We start from the raw sequence: 17,013 nt of genomic DNA, 5'->3' as shown, positions 1-17,013 counted from the left end.
CAACAAATAGAATCAAAACTAAGTTAACTAATTGAATACAATCAAAACTAAGTTAAGACACTAACTGAATTTACGCCTAACAAGTACAATCAAAACTAGGTCAAATCCGCGGTTAATCCGCATCCGGCCCGTACAATCCGCGGATCCGCAAAGGTTAAATCCGCGGGTGATTGGGCCGGTCACGGTTCAATTTTGCAAATCCGTAACTTTGACGGTTCGGTTACGGGTGACCCCTAATCCGCAACCGTCCGTCCGTTACACACACCTAATCCTAAATCATGTCAGCTACAGAAATAAATTTGTTGCTGCAAGCCTTATAAGTAGCTGCAAAAACATCTTTGAGTATGCCAGCAGCAGCCCAAGAATCGTGCCAGAACCTAACGCCTTGGCCATTGTGCTTCCTCACAGTACAGTGATTCTGCAAATCAGGAGCGAGTTTGCCAACAATTTCTGGCCTAAACAAGAGTCCGTATGCAGCAGAACAGGCTATACAGAACAGAACCGTATAACCCTTAATCGCTTTCCACGTGTCTATACCGAATTTATATGTCGACTTGGCAAATCCGAGGGAAAGAAAAAAAAGAAAAAGAAACAACGTTGTAGAGGAATTTCGGTTTCATAAGATCAGCATAGAAACAACAATCAGCGAAGAAGAATAAGTGGAAGAAATAATAAGATTTTTACAACAAACAACACCAGAATATTTCAGGTTGGTTTAGGGTTTTTTTGTTCAAATTAACGAATCTAATTAATTTCCTTGTAATTCTTTGTCTTAGGGTTTGTTGATCTTTTTCTATCAATGCAAATCAATCTATCCATGTGATTGAGAAGAACCCCTAATGTTTAATCTATGTGAATATAGATCTCAAGAATTTGATGATTGTATGTGATTATTTTTGTTTTGATTTTGCAGATGTCAATCTGGAATCGGGTTATCTTTTTTGTGGCGTTTTTATTTCTTGTTGGACGTCTGAATGCTAGCATTGGTGATTCCAATCCACTTTACAGGTGTGTTTTGGTTTGTTTACAGCAATTTGATTTCATTATAAAGCGGAATTGATGTTCATATTTAAGAGATTAGCATAACCTCATTGATAAGAATAAGATGCACAAACTTCTAGACTAGAATACATCTTGGACGTAGCAATTAGTAGGTTTTAACCAAGTATAGGGTTTAGAAACGAGAAAAATCAAATAACTACAGTGTGTTTTCTTTAAGTTGATTGTTTTCTACCAAACCCGGCATATTAAAGAGGAGAAATTGAAAGCGTTTGAGTTATGAAACAGACCTCTGTACAAAACAATGCTCTATCTATAACAGCATCACTACACTAAACTCAAATCCCACTAATTTTAACAATTGCTTTAATTTAGAACTTAGTAAATGACTTGGTGTAACCCAGTATAGTAAAGCCTATTCTCATGAGATGCGCCCATTCATTTAAATATCTCAAACGCGGAGTGGATGGTTGCAACTCGCCTGAAACTTTTAGGCATTGGGTGAATCCACCTTGCGGCAAAATATCTCGGGACCCAAAAGTTTCTACTTGACCAAGATTTCATTATCTACTTAAAATTTCAAGTGGATGGATATGCGCGTTTGAGGTTTTTTGTAGACCAGTAGATGTGCCAAAACTTCTTCATGCCTGTGTTTATGACTTTATGTACTGAAGTTCTATGCCTTCAACGGTATGCTCAACTTAAATTCCTTCCAGGATTATACTCTCTTAGTGTGTCCATATTTTCTTCTATTCTATGAAAAGGTTAGTGAAGTATTTAAAGTCTAAAACAGCTAACTGTTTTCCCGATGATTGTTTCCCCTGATACGTAACAGATGAATATCATTTACCTACCCGTTCATAAAAAGCACAGGGATGCCATCTAAAGTAAAGATGGTATTGGCTTTAGAAACACGTCTTGTCTGGAAATATGGATGGTTATTTTTATCAACCCGATGCTTTTATTGCTGTTTTGATTTCACTTATAGAAGGATTTCACTTATAGAAGAAGGTGATATGATCGACTCTAGACTCTAGTTATTCTCAATAGCGAAATAATTTCATTTTTGTATTTGTAAATATCAGAAAATGTCGTTTGTAAATTTCATTCTAATTTGTTAAACACAAGCACAAGCTGAACCTTGGTTTTCAGATATATTTACAATGATTCTGTTCTTTGAAATTTTCTATGGGATCTCAGGTCATGCCTAGAGCAGTGTGAAGCGACTGGATGTATTGGGGACAGATGCTTTCAGGATTGTCTATCGTCTGACATTGGGTCTAATAATGGTTCAGAATCCGTACAGAAACCATTTTACATGCAGTTTATACAATGGGATTGCCAGAGCGAGTGCAGGTATCACTGTATGCTTGAAAGGGAAAGAGACAATGAGATGCTTGGCCTTGGACCGGTTAAGTATCATGGGAAATGGCCCTTTAGGCGAGTCCTTTGGATTCAGGTTTGCTGTCGTACAAGCTAGTGATTTTTTAAAATATTCTTTCCCACTTTTAATTAAGAAAGCTAACAAATATTTACTCATGTGTACAGGAACCTATGTCTGTGGTATTCTCTGTTTGCAATCTTGCCATGCATTATCTAGGATGGATTTCATTTTGCTCCCTTTTATACACCAAGTTACCTTTAAGGCCGAAAGATAGAAAACCATACTATGAATACTCTTTGTTATGGCATGCGTACGCGATCTTGGCAATGAACTCTTGGTTTTGGAGTGCTGTGTTCCATATGCGGTAAGCTTATTCTCTTTATCATCTTGAGGCTACCGTAGTATGTAGAATCTAAAAGCTATTGAAAGTTCCGCCATGTGCAAGTTAACTATTTTATATAGCTGACTAGATCATTTGAATTACATAGCAGGCAAATTAACAAGTAAAATACTGGTTACATCAGCAGATTGTGCATATTGCTACTCTTAACCTTCATATAGAATGTGTATGAGAATTTATTTGTCAAAGAGGTTGCGGACTACCTAAAGTTAGGTTTCTTTTCTTTCTGACCATGAAGTTTTATACTGTATGATGTTGCAGTGATCTGGATCTAACAGAGAAGCTAGACTACTCATCCTTCGTGGCATTACTTGGATTCGGTCTCATTGTTGCTATCTTACGAACTTTTAGTGTGAGGGATGAAGCATCTAGAGTCATGGTTGCTGCTCCTCTGATTGCATTTTTGACTACCCATATATTATATCTGAACTTCTATAAATTAGACTATGGTATGTCTTTCTCCTTTCCTCTTTATACATTAAGTTTACATGCCGCAAACTAGCTTTGTTTCATAAGTATGTCTTGAATATGAAATGGTTACTAACTTCCTTAAGTGGTAAATCTCCATAAAGTAGGTCATTTTCACTGCTCAAGTTATATCAACTTGATAACCAGATGCGCACCCAAATGAAAGTTTTCTTCTGTTTTTGGTCACCCTCAGTTTTCTGAATCCACTTGATGCTTCATATGATCATTTCTGTAATACAGTGTTCCTACCTCCGTCCAACTTTTTCTCCCCTGTCTTGGATTTTATTATGAGCACATACACGATGAATACAGCAGATTTTAGTCTTTCTTTAGAACTACTATTAGTTTTTTGTTTTAAATTTTGTTTTTAGTTTTTATCCAACACGGTAGAATGATTCCCACTGTATACTGTTGCAGGGTTGAACATGAAAGTATGTCTTTCGATGGGCGTGGCACAACTTCTTTTATGGGCTATTTGGGGTGGTCTCAGTCGTCATCCATCACGAGGAAAGTTGTTGACTGTCGTTGTAGGAACTTCTCTGGCAATGCTCTTGGAAATCTATGATTTCCCTCCATACAAAGGATATATTGATGCACACGCTCTTTGGCATGCTACCACCATTCCCCTTACCTACCTATGGTGGAGTTTCATCAAAGACGATGCCCAATTCAGGACTTCGAATCTCACGAAGAAGGTAAAGTAGAAAAAGGCAAATTTCTGATGCTACACACTGGCGAACTTAGGTAATGTCACCCCCATTGTAAATTTGTGAGAACCTCTTCTTTCTTGCAAGTTCTGTTCAAATTGTCATTAAGTATCTCCTTTTGAGTATATAATCTTACTTAGTCTTGCTTAGAACCATTCAACACGATTCTGATCTGATCATTTGGACTAAGCAATAAGTCCAGGTCTCAAAAAATTTAAAACTGAAATAGTCAGAAACAAACACTTTTGTGAATTTATAATATAACTATAATCTCTTATAGTCTTATATAAATATATGAATGATATCTCTGTTTAAATGAAAAGGGCGAAGCTAATTATTGAGTTGAGTTATAATAATTTACATGATTTGTGGGGATTACTTGATAGCATTTGGGCATGTCGACATGTCGGAACACTTGTATGCTTATAATATTCAGAGAAAGTTGATATTGTCTCCTCAGTTATGTCTAATCCTTCCTCTAAAATCTTTTACATGCTTCGGTTGTTTCATTTAGTCCAGAATTATTGTACTAAAATATGATTTGAGTTCATGGATGCTTAATATTATTATTATCATATTACTTTGTATATAAACAATGGAGAAAATTATTAGAGTGCCTCATTTTCTCCGGGGCTGTTTGTCCTTTATGAACACGTGTCTTATGGTTTGACACTTCGTTGGTAAAAAACAACACTTTCATGATCACAATGAGGACCATTCGTTGGTGAAATCACCAAATATAGCTTATTCGTAGCATAGTGGGCTGTTAGTGTGATGACGTTGTACAGCGGCTTAAGGCATCTGGTCCTGTCTATATTTCGTTCATTTGTTGAAAGGAGTTGCATTCGGGAAGTGTGGGAATGTATATTGAAATCTTAGCCTACAGAATAATCTAGCTTCGACTGCTGTTAAATCCAACTGAATATGCAACTCAATTAGAGCTAGTGCCGAGATAATCACCAATTATAAAACTCTAACAGTTGTCAAGGCTAGATGAGTTTAGAAATCAATTTTGAAAATCAAAATTATAATTCAAAATATATATAAAATTAGCCAAAATAAGGGAGAGGATTTGTATATAGACAGAAGATTATCACGTACACATCAACTAAATCCTCTCAAGTTCCATCTTCCCACAAACTTAAAAATGAATCGATTAAACTCCATGATTTGTGTAGTTTGCCTCCTCATACACTTTGGCAGTAATCTCATTCAGAGGTTCTAACAACCATACACCGCTCAATTTCTCTACTCTTGTAAGTTTTGGCAACATATCCGTTACTTTATTCTTTTCTTTAGACACGTAACTACATTGCCAAGAGCTAAATGCTTTAAATAAAACCTTAATGTCTAAACTTAAATTACGTAATCTCCAATCAATATTAAAAACTTTTTTGTTCGCTGCATCAACCATAAGCTTTGAATCCAATTGAAATACCACTTTCTCCAAGTTTTTTCCTTTAGCCCATTGCACTGCCTCCCATAATCCTCTCTGCATTCAGCTAGCTCCGGATTCAACATGTGATTTAGGTAGATGCATTTTGATCCCCTATGGGTACCTGCAAAATCACGAAGTATTAGACTAATACCACATGTTTTGTTAATATGCTGAAAAGAACCATTAGAGTTAATTTTAAAAGTGCCTCTTGGAGGAGGCGACCAGTGCAAATTAGTTCTAGGTTGAGGTAGAAGAAGCTTAGTTGCAGGATGTGGGTTGGCTTCATGTTCTGAGATATCTTTCCTGCACTTATGAATGATCATCTTTGGAGTAACATTATTGGTTTTAAAGACTTTGTCACATCTAGAATTCCAGATACACCATGCTACTACAACAATCTTGCAGACTTCTTCCTCTTGTATTTGATATGCAATCAGTTTATCAAACCAGGAACAGAACCAGGCCATTAGATCGCCACTGTTACTAGTGTGTAATCCCAACATAGAAGACCAAACCATTCTTGATGAGTTACATTCCAGAATACAGTGACTTGATGATTCCATGACTTGATTGCAGAAAGGGCAGCTAGAATCTCCATCTTGAATAAAGTCTTGTAGTTTGTCTCTTGTTGGGAGAATATCTTTAACACATATCCAGATAAACAAGTTAATTCTAGGGAGGAGAGGTAGCTTTCAGAGTTTCTTAAAAGTACCTTGTATTCTTGGACCAACGGAATTATTTCCATTTTTTTCTTCGATCATTTTCATGTAACTTAAAATCTCTTATATTAGATTGATTGTTGATGAATGAAATAAAGAGGATAATAGATTGATGTCCCACATCATGTATCTGCATCAAAAAGTTGATGAACATAAATGGAGTCTTGATAATGAGTAGCATTAGGGTTAGGATTAGGTGGCCCATCTAGTCCTTCAATCCATTTATACTTCCAGATCAAAATTTTCCTCCCATAACCAACATACCAAATGTTGTATCTTTTAATGAATTGCAACTCAAAACTTATGCTTCTCCATGACCATGTAGACATTGCATTATCCTTTATATTAAAAACTTGACCATGTGGGAAGTATTTTGCTCTTAGTGATCTAGCACATATTGAAGAGTCTCTAGTGCATAATTTCCAAGCAGATTTAGCCAACGGAGCTCTATTAAAGACCTCTAAATCTCTGAAACCCAGACCCCTTTCTTCTTTAGATTTATTGACATTCCTTCAGGCTATAATATGCTTCCATTTATTATTCTTTATTCCTCCAGAAGTTTTGCTGAATAGAGTTCATTTTGGTTATTGTATTATCTGGAATCTTATAACTGATCATGTGGTGCACTGGGATAGAATTTGTCACATTTTTAATCATCACTGATCTCCCTGCTTCAGATATATTGATACCATACCATTTAGTGAGTCTAGCTTCCATCTTTTGAATGAGGCAAGAAAAAGGAATTTTCTTATTCCTTCCAACAAAGAATGGTAAGCCTAAGTATTTTTCCTCGGCAGTATCTAGTTGTTTAACTTGAAGAAGACCACTGATAGTTTCACAACTTGAAGGACGCATGTTCTTACTAAAGTAGAAAACAGAATTATGAAAATTGATTAGCTGACCTGAACAAACACTGAATTCTTCTAGGGCAAATTAATAAACTAACCAACTTCCTGACCCCTATTTAATAAACCGACCAATTCTTTTAGATCTTATATAAAATGGCCGTTCTGTTATCTTTCACACCTGGGTTCACCAAATTGGTCAAAAACAAAGACTTAGTCAGAATTTTACGTCGAGTTACTAAAATATCCTTATAAAAACATTCCCCCTTACATCTATTTCCCGATCTTTCTGTTTCCTTCGTCACTTTTCCCTGTCTCAATTTTTTTTCTCATTCTAATTTTTTTCCATCGTCAAACGAAACATGTCTTTGTTTTTGGTTGTCATTAGGATTTATAGAGTTGAAATTTAAGGTATTAATTACTGTTAAAACTAGAACCAAAAACAGTAAACCTTAAACTTTTATTCTATCAATCCCTAATTGAAAATATGGTTGGAAGTGGCGGCGATTTGAGATTTAGAGGGTTTTGGGTTTGTGCATGTCGACTGATGCAATTGGATTCACCCATCAAATCAAGGATGTAAGATTTTTTTCTCTTATTTATTTTGCAATTCATTGGACTATAAGCTATACGAAAGAAGAAAAAAAACCATTGGATCTGATGGGTTTTGAGTGTGATTGTAAAATTGATTTATTTAACTTTGCTTTCCCAAGAATTGCATTTAGATGGGTTTTTGGCACTTGATTTGACCGAATCAGTAGCAGGCAAAGACAAATTGGTAATGGTATTTCTGGTTCTTCATTTTGGAGAAGAACGGAGCTAGGGAAAAACATTGGACTCGGTGCAACTCGTTATGAGTCGGTCCAACTAAGTATCTTAGAATTGTTTGACTAGGTCCGAGTCGTCCGACCTAAACACTCATGAGGTATTTTAATGTCTTTTACATAGTAGTATAACTGACACATGAGCTTTTAACGGTTGTTACCCGTTTTTTGAAAAAAACGGGATGGAAATTGTCAATATCGGCCAGTTTATAAAAGGATTAAAAAAACGGTCAGTTTCTTAAATATAGTTCAAAAAGGTGGTCACTTTATTAAAAAGCCCCTTCTTCTATTACCCGAAGTAATGTGTTTGTTTGTCCCAGATTTGCTTTGCAGAAGAGAAGATAATCATCTGCAAACAATAAATGGTTAATATTTGGTGCTGACCTGGAAATCTTCATTCCTGTTAACTGATTCTTTTTTTTCAAGATGATTAAGGTTACTTGAGAAATCTTTCATGGCAAGGATGAACTTATTCTCCTTATTGGTCTGAATGGAGTTGATGGGGAACCGTTAATCATAATCTCAATCTAAGTTGTACTGATACACTTAAAAACTAGCTGAAATTCAACTTTTGAGTTTGGTCTAACATTTGTCCAGCTTGGTGTTTGGTACTTCAAATTCACGTTGACTTCCATTGACCAAGTTAAATCTTGACTTTTTGTTTACAAATTATTAATAAATTTACATAAAATTAAAATGTGAAACCAGATTACAAACATACCCTTCACTTTATTAGAATTTACATTACATCAAAATCATTCAGGCAAACTTCTTCTTAGCTTCAGCTGCTCAGACCCTGCCTTCACACCAACACCACCATATGAACTATTTCCTTCTTGTTTCTCTGCCAGACACCAACAGTAACAGCTGAACTACACATGAATCATCACTGCAGCATATCAGATCCACAACTGCTATCACCAGCTTGCACCTCTTAACCTGATCCTCAATCAACCACCACTTCCTAGCCATTTTATCTCCACCTGCAATTACTACAACATGATTGTTTCACACCCGTTTTAGCCAACTGAACCATATCACCTCTTCCTTCTCACTTTCTAATCTCAGCGTAAAGCTCACCAGCTCAAAAACAAACCCCACTGCTTGTCTTCTGTCTCATAGACAACCTAAACATACATCTAGTCACTGCAAATTCACAATCATAACTTCGGATACCAATCTCATCCACCATCTATGTATCAATCAACCTCAGGCTAGGCCATTACACCGCCAACTCAACAGACTCAGATCCATTGTTCTTCTGTGCAGCAAACCACACCACTTACAAATTTCATTCTTAACAAAACCCATCTTTTATATAAATCAACAACAACCCTATCTCCCCATTGCCATTACAGTTTCATTACCCATCTCAACCTCGGAAATTAGATAAACCCATCAGGAACTATTCAACAACTCCATTCTTGAACCATTTCTCTGCCACAAATCACCCATTTCTCAATTTTGATTTCATATCCTGATTTTGTGTATCGCCAGCTTCTTCTCTGAAATTCGAATTCTAGATGCAACCCATCTCCTCAAATCCTGTGCCTCTATCTTCTTCGGTTCCAGTCCTGTTAAAATCACCACTCACAGAAAACCAAATTCCTGAGTATCTTCAAATTCTCTTCTGATACTCAAATAATTTTCCATTACCAACAACAAAAAGATATTTTCTCGGCCCCAATCAGTTCCTGCATTAACATACCCTTGTCAACATCAATGGCAGTACACACACAACGAAATTCCTCTTACATTTTGAATCTCGGATACAATGTTGTACATTCATCTTCTTCAAATATGATATGTAAACCATAATTTAAAACAATAGAAAGGGAAACAGACACCACAAGTACAAATTCTCGATTCACTTCCGTGCTGATTTTTGACAACAAAATTCCTATTTCTGTCGATTCCTGCCCTAATTCAGAAAAAACCCTAATCTCCCATCATCTTCTTCTTATGAACCGATGATCTTCACAATACGAAATTTTGAACCTTCAAATGTAACGATTTGGTTCAATTGCAAGATATGTACCCAATTATAAATCGTTCAATTACAAATCCAAATTTCAATCTCAAGTCAAATTCAAACAAGAGATAGAACCCACAAAATTGTTACTCCACAAATGAAATTAAAAACCCCAAAACCCAAAATCAAACCAATCAGACGCTCCCGATGATGATGCATATGATGCTGAAATTATTATTTTTAGATCCTAATCAACAACCGACAGTATGTTCAAGCATCTTAAAAGACAGTGCAAAACCATCACATGTTTCTTTGATTTTGGGAGATCTATTTGGCGTCTAGAATCTCAAAATCAACATCAGCTTTTTTTTCTTCTTTTTTTCTTCTGATTCTTCATTCTTCTGTTAATCGCAGTGGCGTGGTGGAAGTGAAGAGGGTGAGCGGTACAGTGGTGTGGTGGAAGTGAAGAGGGTGAGCGGTACTAGAATAAGAATTGGTTCTGATATTAAGGTGGTTTCTTTAGAAGGTGTAAATGAGTAAAAGACTTAATTATTATAATAAAAGAGAAATAGAAAACAGAAAACTAAAAAATAATTAGGTCAAATAAAGTCAATCACAGTCAACGTTAATTCCAAGTACCAAACGCAAAGCTGGACAAATGTTAGACCAAACTCAAAAGCTGGACAAAATCTAAGTACCAAAAACAAAATAACCCTAGAATTTATCACAAAAAAAAAATTCTTTAAGACTTCGATGAGGAAATCACACTCTAATATGTCAAAGGCCTTTGACATATCCATCTTCAATGCTAAATGACCAGTTCTACCACCTTTATTCTTCATAGTTTTAACAAATTTTTGTACCATGCAAATATTTTCTGAAATGAGTCTTCCTCGTACATAAGCAGACTGCATTGGAGAAATAATATCAGCAATAAGTTTATTTAGCATGAGAGCAATAATTTTAGATATAAGCTTATAGATTGTATTGCATAAAGCAATTGGTCTAAAGTCTTCTGGCTTATGGGCTGAAGTAGTCTTTGGAATTAAAGATATTCTTGTATTGTTTAATTTCTTAAGAAGAAAACCTGAGCTGAAAAATACTTTAATAGTCTTGCACACATTATCTTTTACAACATGCCATTGAGTTTGTTGGAAACCTGGTGGAAAGCCATCTGTTCAAGGTGAAGTCCATGGTTCCATTAACTTTAAAGCTCCATGAATTTCTTGATCAGTTGGGACAACCACCAATTCTGCATTGTATTGATCAAAAATACAGTTTGGAATGTGTTGGAGAAAGTGATAACTATTTGCAGGATTTGAAGTAGTGCTTATCTTCTTAAAATGGGAGACTAGAAGATCTTCAATAGAATTCCTATCTTGACACCAAGTACCATTTGGAGCCTGAAAAGAGTCAATTATGTTTCTTATTCTTCTTTGGTTTTCTCTTATATGAAAATACTTGGAATTTGTATCCATATCATTAAAGAAATGATCTCTGGATTTATGTTTGTTTGAGCTAGCTTGCAGTTCATTTAAAGTATTAATCTCCTTTTCCAACTTCACTACTTCAGTTGTGTTGTTGCCTTGTATATCTGTTGCTTACAGATGAGATAGTTCTTGTTGAAGAATTGTGATTCTTTCTTATTGAAGTGTGAGAATGTATATTGAGATCTGATCCTACAAAACCATCTGGCCTTGACTGCTGTCAAATCCAACTGAATATGCAACTCAATAAGAGCTAGTGTTCGAGATAATCATCAAATATAAGATCTAACAGTTAACAAGGCTAGATGAGTTTATAAATCAATTTTGTAAATCAAAATTAAAATTTTAAAAAATATATAAAAAATTAGCTAAAATAAAGGAGAGGATTTGTAAATCGATAGAATATTATCACGTACACATCAATTAAATCCCCTCAAGTTCCATATTTCCCTTATGATAATGGATGAATAACACAGTACACTTCATAGTCAAAATTTATTTTCGTATGGAGAGCATTGTTTGTAGTATTGGCCAATAGCTCTTATGGAGTTATATTTGCAGCTCGATTTGACAGTAGTCAAGGCTAGATGGTTGTGTAGACTTAGATTTCAACATATACATATTCTTACATTTTGAATACAACTCTTTGCAAGACAATTTTAGCAGTTTCGGCCACATGATTTATTCAATACTAATTGAGGTCGCAATGCTTATAGTCACCCCAAATCGATTGTGGTGGTGTGTCAGGCACTTTTTTTCTTTAAAAGAACTTCTTCATGGCACTATTTTGTCTAATGCTTAACCTCTTTTAGTCCCTTTAGGAACATAAGTGATTTAGTCCTATTGGAACTTAGATAACAGGGATATGCACGCAAAAGATGATTTTTCTATCACGTAGATCAAATCAGCTTGGTTTTTGTTTTTTAGCCTACGGTTATTATTTATTCTTTTGATGAAAGGAATTTATTAATAAAGAAAAGAAAAACAAAAACAGGAGGGGGACATAAATCTAGAACCTTCTGAAGAAATAAAATGAAATAAGAATTAAAAATAAAAGCAACGCTATAGCAAAAAATTACATCAACAAGCTCATATAAGGCATTTCATCCGATAATTATTTTTAGGAGTTTCCAAGTAAATTCTCTATTTTGTTTTTTTTTAACACAAAACAGGCTGAAAACCAATCGATAGAGGAGAAGTAGTATCTTTTATCACCATGTTCTCCAATACCGGCGGTGATGAAATGTTGGATAGTCATCGCATTCATTATCATATGTATACATGCGTGGATAGCATATTAAATCTATTAGTATCAACATTAGCAACAATGTTAAACTTCTGAGAGAAGATTCATTCTTTGTTTCTTAATTTGTCTTCATGAACAAACCTCACATTTCTCCTCAGATAAATTTGCACAACGATCTGCTATCAAAGAGCCGTAGGGCACATTATTAACAATATTACTACCAGAATTAGTAGTAATATGATATCTTTCATTAAAAATATTTATCGCTAATTCTTTCATGGCTTGATTAGCTGCTTGAAGTATTATTTGTTCAACAAAAAGTTGAGGGTTGTTGTGATTTGGTGTACCCACTATAACTGTAGTTTCACTTCTCGGAGACTTCACAACAACATCGTCCACCTTAACGGAAGCATCACCTGTAAGTTCTGTGTTAACCACAAGCTCCTTATTTTTGTACGTATCATCATTCACTTTACTAGAACCTTCAAGAGTTTGTTGTTTATCATCTTCAGGTGCATTAAGAGTGACGTAAATCATTACTTGTATTTTTACTGCCTCAACAGTCCTTGGGACATATTGTTGCTTGCATGATTTTCTTATCACGTTGCTTGTCATCAACTTTTTCGTTTTAATGTCATCCTTTCACGGAATAGATTTTAGATAGCACAATAGCAGGTCTACTTTTGTATTCTCCCATACCCATGACCAATGACCTTGTAATAGGAGTGAAATTAACACATAAGGGAAGTGTGAATGAATAATTGATAGTAAAAGTAGAACTGTTGAGAAATCTCAATATTTATTAATAAAAATGTGTTTAATTACAATAGACTTGTCTCTTATTCATAGGGAAACAATAGAACTCTGGTTAAGGAAGCTCTTATTAACTCATCCTGAAGCCAATGTATTTCTTAAATTAAATAAATTCTAAAAATAAGAATTACCTAAATAATAATAAATAATCCTAAATCTAATGGATGTCCTACAACAGGCACGCCATCTTGAAAAGAATTTGTCCCGAATCGACAAAATACTTAAGAATATGTGCTACATCAAAAAGTAACTTTTCAAAATCAAAGTATGTCGTAAAAGCGAAACCATCTCGCTATATTAGAACCTTGTCAACCTAAGGCTGGAGAAATTAATCTCCACCTGAACTCTTGCAAAATGATAAAAAAATTTGTTTAGAGTAACATTATCTACGCGCATAGCCATCCCAATAGCAAAAGCAATTTCTAACAAGGTTGTCTTTCATCAATATTCAAGACTAGATCCATAGATTCTCGTCCAAATTTGCAATATATAGACGTTGATCACTAGGTTTAAAATTCTTAGTCCATTATTGGAAGTGCATGAAGCCAGGCTTAAGACAAGACGACCCAGCATCCCTAATGTTCAATATATCTGATAGACACATTTTTGTGTCTAATTTATCTCGATTCTATATATTGATAGTGCTCAATTTTGTACTTATTATGGTGTTTTATGTGTGTGTAGGTATTTTTGGCCAATAAACATTTTTGGAAAAATCTGCTCGAAAAGTTGCGCGGGGCACCCCGAAGGACACTTGCTATTCGGACCCCTCAAATGGATAAGGGGTAACCAATTACTAAGGGGCATCCATTTCCAGGCAGCTGCTAAAGGGAGACCAACACAGGATAGGGAGAGGTCATCCTCATCATTTGAAATCTGGTTTTGACGGGAAACAAAACCAGCGAGCCTGTAATTTAAGAAATCAAAATTTTGAGAAGTTTTATGGAGATTCAACCTCGGATTTTTGTTGGGATGGACGTGATATAACTAAACAGGCCTGGTATGGGTGATTTGATCGATCAAATTGGGCTGAATAATCCGGAAGAAGAAAACAGAGGTTGACTTGTAAAAGGAAACTGTATGAAATTATTTTAGGAATTTCAGGGAGACTAAAGGCGTGATATTGTTTCCTAAGGTGAGATTCTATCTAATGAAGAGTTTCAGATGATTTGGAAGTCTTAGAAACGCGTAAGGAAGTTGGCAGAGAAGATTATTGTCGTGGCGTGCACGAAAAGAAAAAGAGAGAATTAATCGCCATTTTTAGGTTTCTGAGCAGTATATAAGGTGTGTTCGAGTTCCAGGGAAGGTTACAAAGTTATTGGAGCAGTCGCAGAGGAGTTTGTAGCACTACAGAGCTGAATTGATCAAGTTGCAGGAAAACCCATGTTTCTGCTGCTGCTGCTGAAGAACAAACGTTGCAAATAAGAAAAGCATCTCAAATTTGTAACGCTGCTACAATGACTTCTTTGTAACATTAGTCCTTTGTTTTGCAACGCCGTTGCACCGTTGCAAATAATCAGTGTTATAGTTTTTCATCTTTTAATCAACTTTTGAACCATAAACAAATATTTTGAGCAAGTGATTAATATGAGGAGCTAAACCCCATTGCTGAGGCGATAGAGGAAGCTATTTTTCCAACAAGAAGTGATATATTCTATTTTATTTATTTATTTGCAATTATTTTATGATTATTTGCCTTGGTTGAAAATTGTTTGAATGATCCTTGTTAAGCAATTGTTATTTCTTTTGATAGAGCATACTTGGACCTAGGTTTTTGATGTTCTATGCTTCGGATTTACACTTGTTATTTTGAGAATATACTTGTTGCAATAGTTAGAATCAAATTGAACGAGAAAATTGCATAAATATAAATATTGGGATTAAATCACTTTGAACTTGGAAAATAGTGGAATCTTAGCCTCAGTGTTCTTTTAATATTGATATCATCTTTGGTTGAGTTTGTGACAATTTTTAGTTTGTTTTCTATTTTAGTTTTAGAATTTAAGTCTATATTTTATCCTTCGCAAGTCTGAGAATCGAACCACTTTTACCACTATCTACAAATCACATCAATTTTTGGCGACGCCGACGCGGATTTGCTTTTAGGGTTTTAGACTTATTTTTATTTTATTTTTTAGGTTTTTATTATTTTTGTTCTTTTTTACGTTTTTGGGTATTTATCTTTTGTCTACAGATTTTGGATCATAAAGAGAATTGAGCCAAGGAGTTCGGTGATTTCGTAAAGATTGGATCTTAAAGCATAAAGACTTGGAGCGAAAGATTAAAGCGAAAAGAACGGAAAAGAAGACAATTTCTTTTTAGTTATTTTTCTTTATTATTAAAAAAAAAAAAAGAGAACTGTATTAGGGTTTGTTATTTTTGTAATTTTTTCTTTTCTTTTTGGACACTTGAACATTAAACTTTGGACATTATTATTTTTAAACTCTAAGGAAGGGTTAGTTTAAATACAAACTGTGTGCATGGAAGGACGGTGATTACGATATCACCTCGGCCCCTCGGGTTCGTACATGACATGGGAGTCGTGCCCCGAGTCGACTTCAGCGGTTCTTCGCCCGTCTGGTACGGGAGGTAAGTTTTTCGAAACACCGGAGAATCCCCTGTCAGCGGGTTTACTGTATTCCTTCGTTTACATATATGTTGAGGACTTGAAAACGGCTACTTTAATTTCCTAGTAAAGGGCAAGAACTGGCCATACAAGATAAGGGTTCGGATTTCATCACCGTTCTCTTCTTGCCCGCCTTAGGAAAACGAAACCAAACGCGAACCTAAGACTGAAATTTTGACTAGAACGAGACCTATAGGGTAACGAGCTTAATAGGAAAGTCGTTCGAAAAATATTGGTTACTCTTTTGAGCATACTTCGAAGTTCTTGAAGGTTTCTGTGAGTTGAATGCGTGACTGCGCCGCCTTGTAACCGGTGAGGCCTTGGGTATCAAAGCTCCATTGAGCTTCCCTCGCCTCGATTCAACTTACTTTGACTCGGATTGATTCCAGAGGGGTTTGCTCAGATTGTAACGAGTTCCTTTTCGAAAGAATAGAAGCTGGTCTAGAAACAATCTAAGTGGAGCCATCATGCTTTTTGTTTGTTAGAAATCAATAGGTTTGATTTGGTTGAGTCAGCCTTGTTTTGTGATTGCATAGAATTCCCCACCTTATTCTTTTGCATGCCTGAACGTAAAAGAGACGTCCTGGGTAGATTTGTTAAAGAGAAACCTAATAGTTCTAAGCGTCTCGATTACCTCAATTTAGAAAGCCCGATTCTTGAAGATTCCGTTTTTGAACGTCCGTTTGAGGAGAAAATCCCTGATATTCCAATAGTGCTAGAAATGGAAACTTTGAAAGCTTTGTTGAACCCTACTAGGACTACTCGTCCCTCGTGTATCAGGTTATCTGAAACTGAAGCAAATTATGAACTTAAGCCTGGAACCTTACAGTTGCTCCCAATATTTTTAGGGAAAGAAAATGAAAACCCCTATTTCCATGTTAGGGACTTTGAGGAAATTTGTAGTACCCTAAAAATTAGAAACCTTGATGATGATGCTTTGAAACTCAGGTTATTACCCTTTTCCTTGAAAGATAAAGCCAAATCGTGTCTATATAGTTTGGCTTCCGGATCAATTGAAACGTATGAACAACTTACATCTGCCTTTTTGAACAAGTTTTTCCCTAGGCACAAAACATCGTCTATTA

The 17,013-nt window shown here is 35.5% G+C and overlaps 1 protein-coding gene across 1 annotated transcript; it reads left to right on the top strand.

The window, feature by feature from the left end:
• Nucleotides 1–576: 576 nt before the first annotated feature.
• On the top strand, nucleotides 577–4,299 carry LOC113303625 (post-GPI attachment to proteins factor 3-like). Its single transcript, XM_026552672.1, has 6 exons — nucleotides 577–709; nucleotides 914–1,008; nucleotides 2,200–2,458; nucleotides 2,548–2,747; nucleotides 3,045–3,232; nucleotides 3,669–4,299. The coding sequence occupies exons 2-6, from the start codon at nucleotides 914–916 to the stop codon at nucleotides 3,953–3,955; spliced, it is 1,029 nt and encodes a 342-aa protein (XP_026408457.1). The 5' UTR covers nucleotides 577–709; the 3' UTR covers nucleotides 3,956–4,299.
• Nucleotides 4,300–17,013: the final 12,714 nt, after the last annotated feature.

The sequence above is a fragment of the Papaver somniferum genome, chromosome 8, assembly GCF_003573695.1.
Source record: "Papaver somniferum cultivar HN1 chromosome 8, ASM357369v1, whole genome shotgun sequence".
Taxonomy (NCBI): domain Eukaryota; kingdom Viridiplantae; phylum Streptophyta; class Magnoliopsida; order Ranunculales; family Papaveraceae; genus Papaver; species Papaver somniferum.
This window is presented reverse-complemented; position numbering and strand designations above follow the sequence as displayed.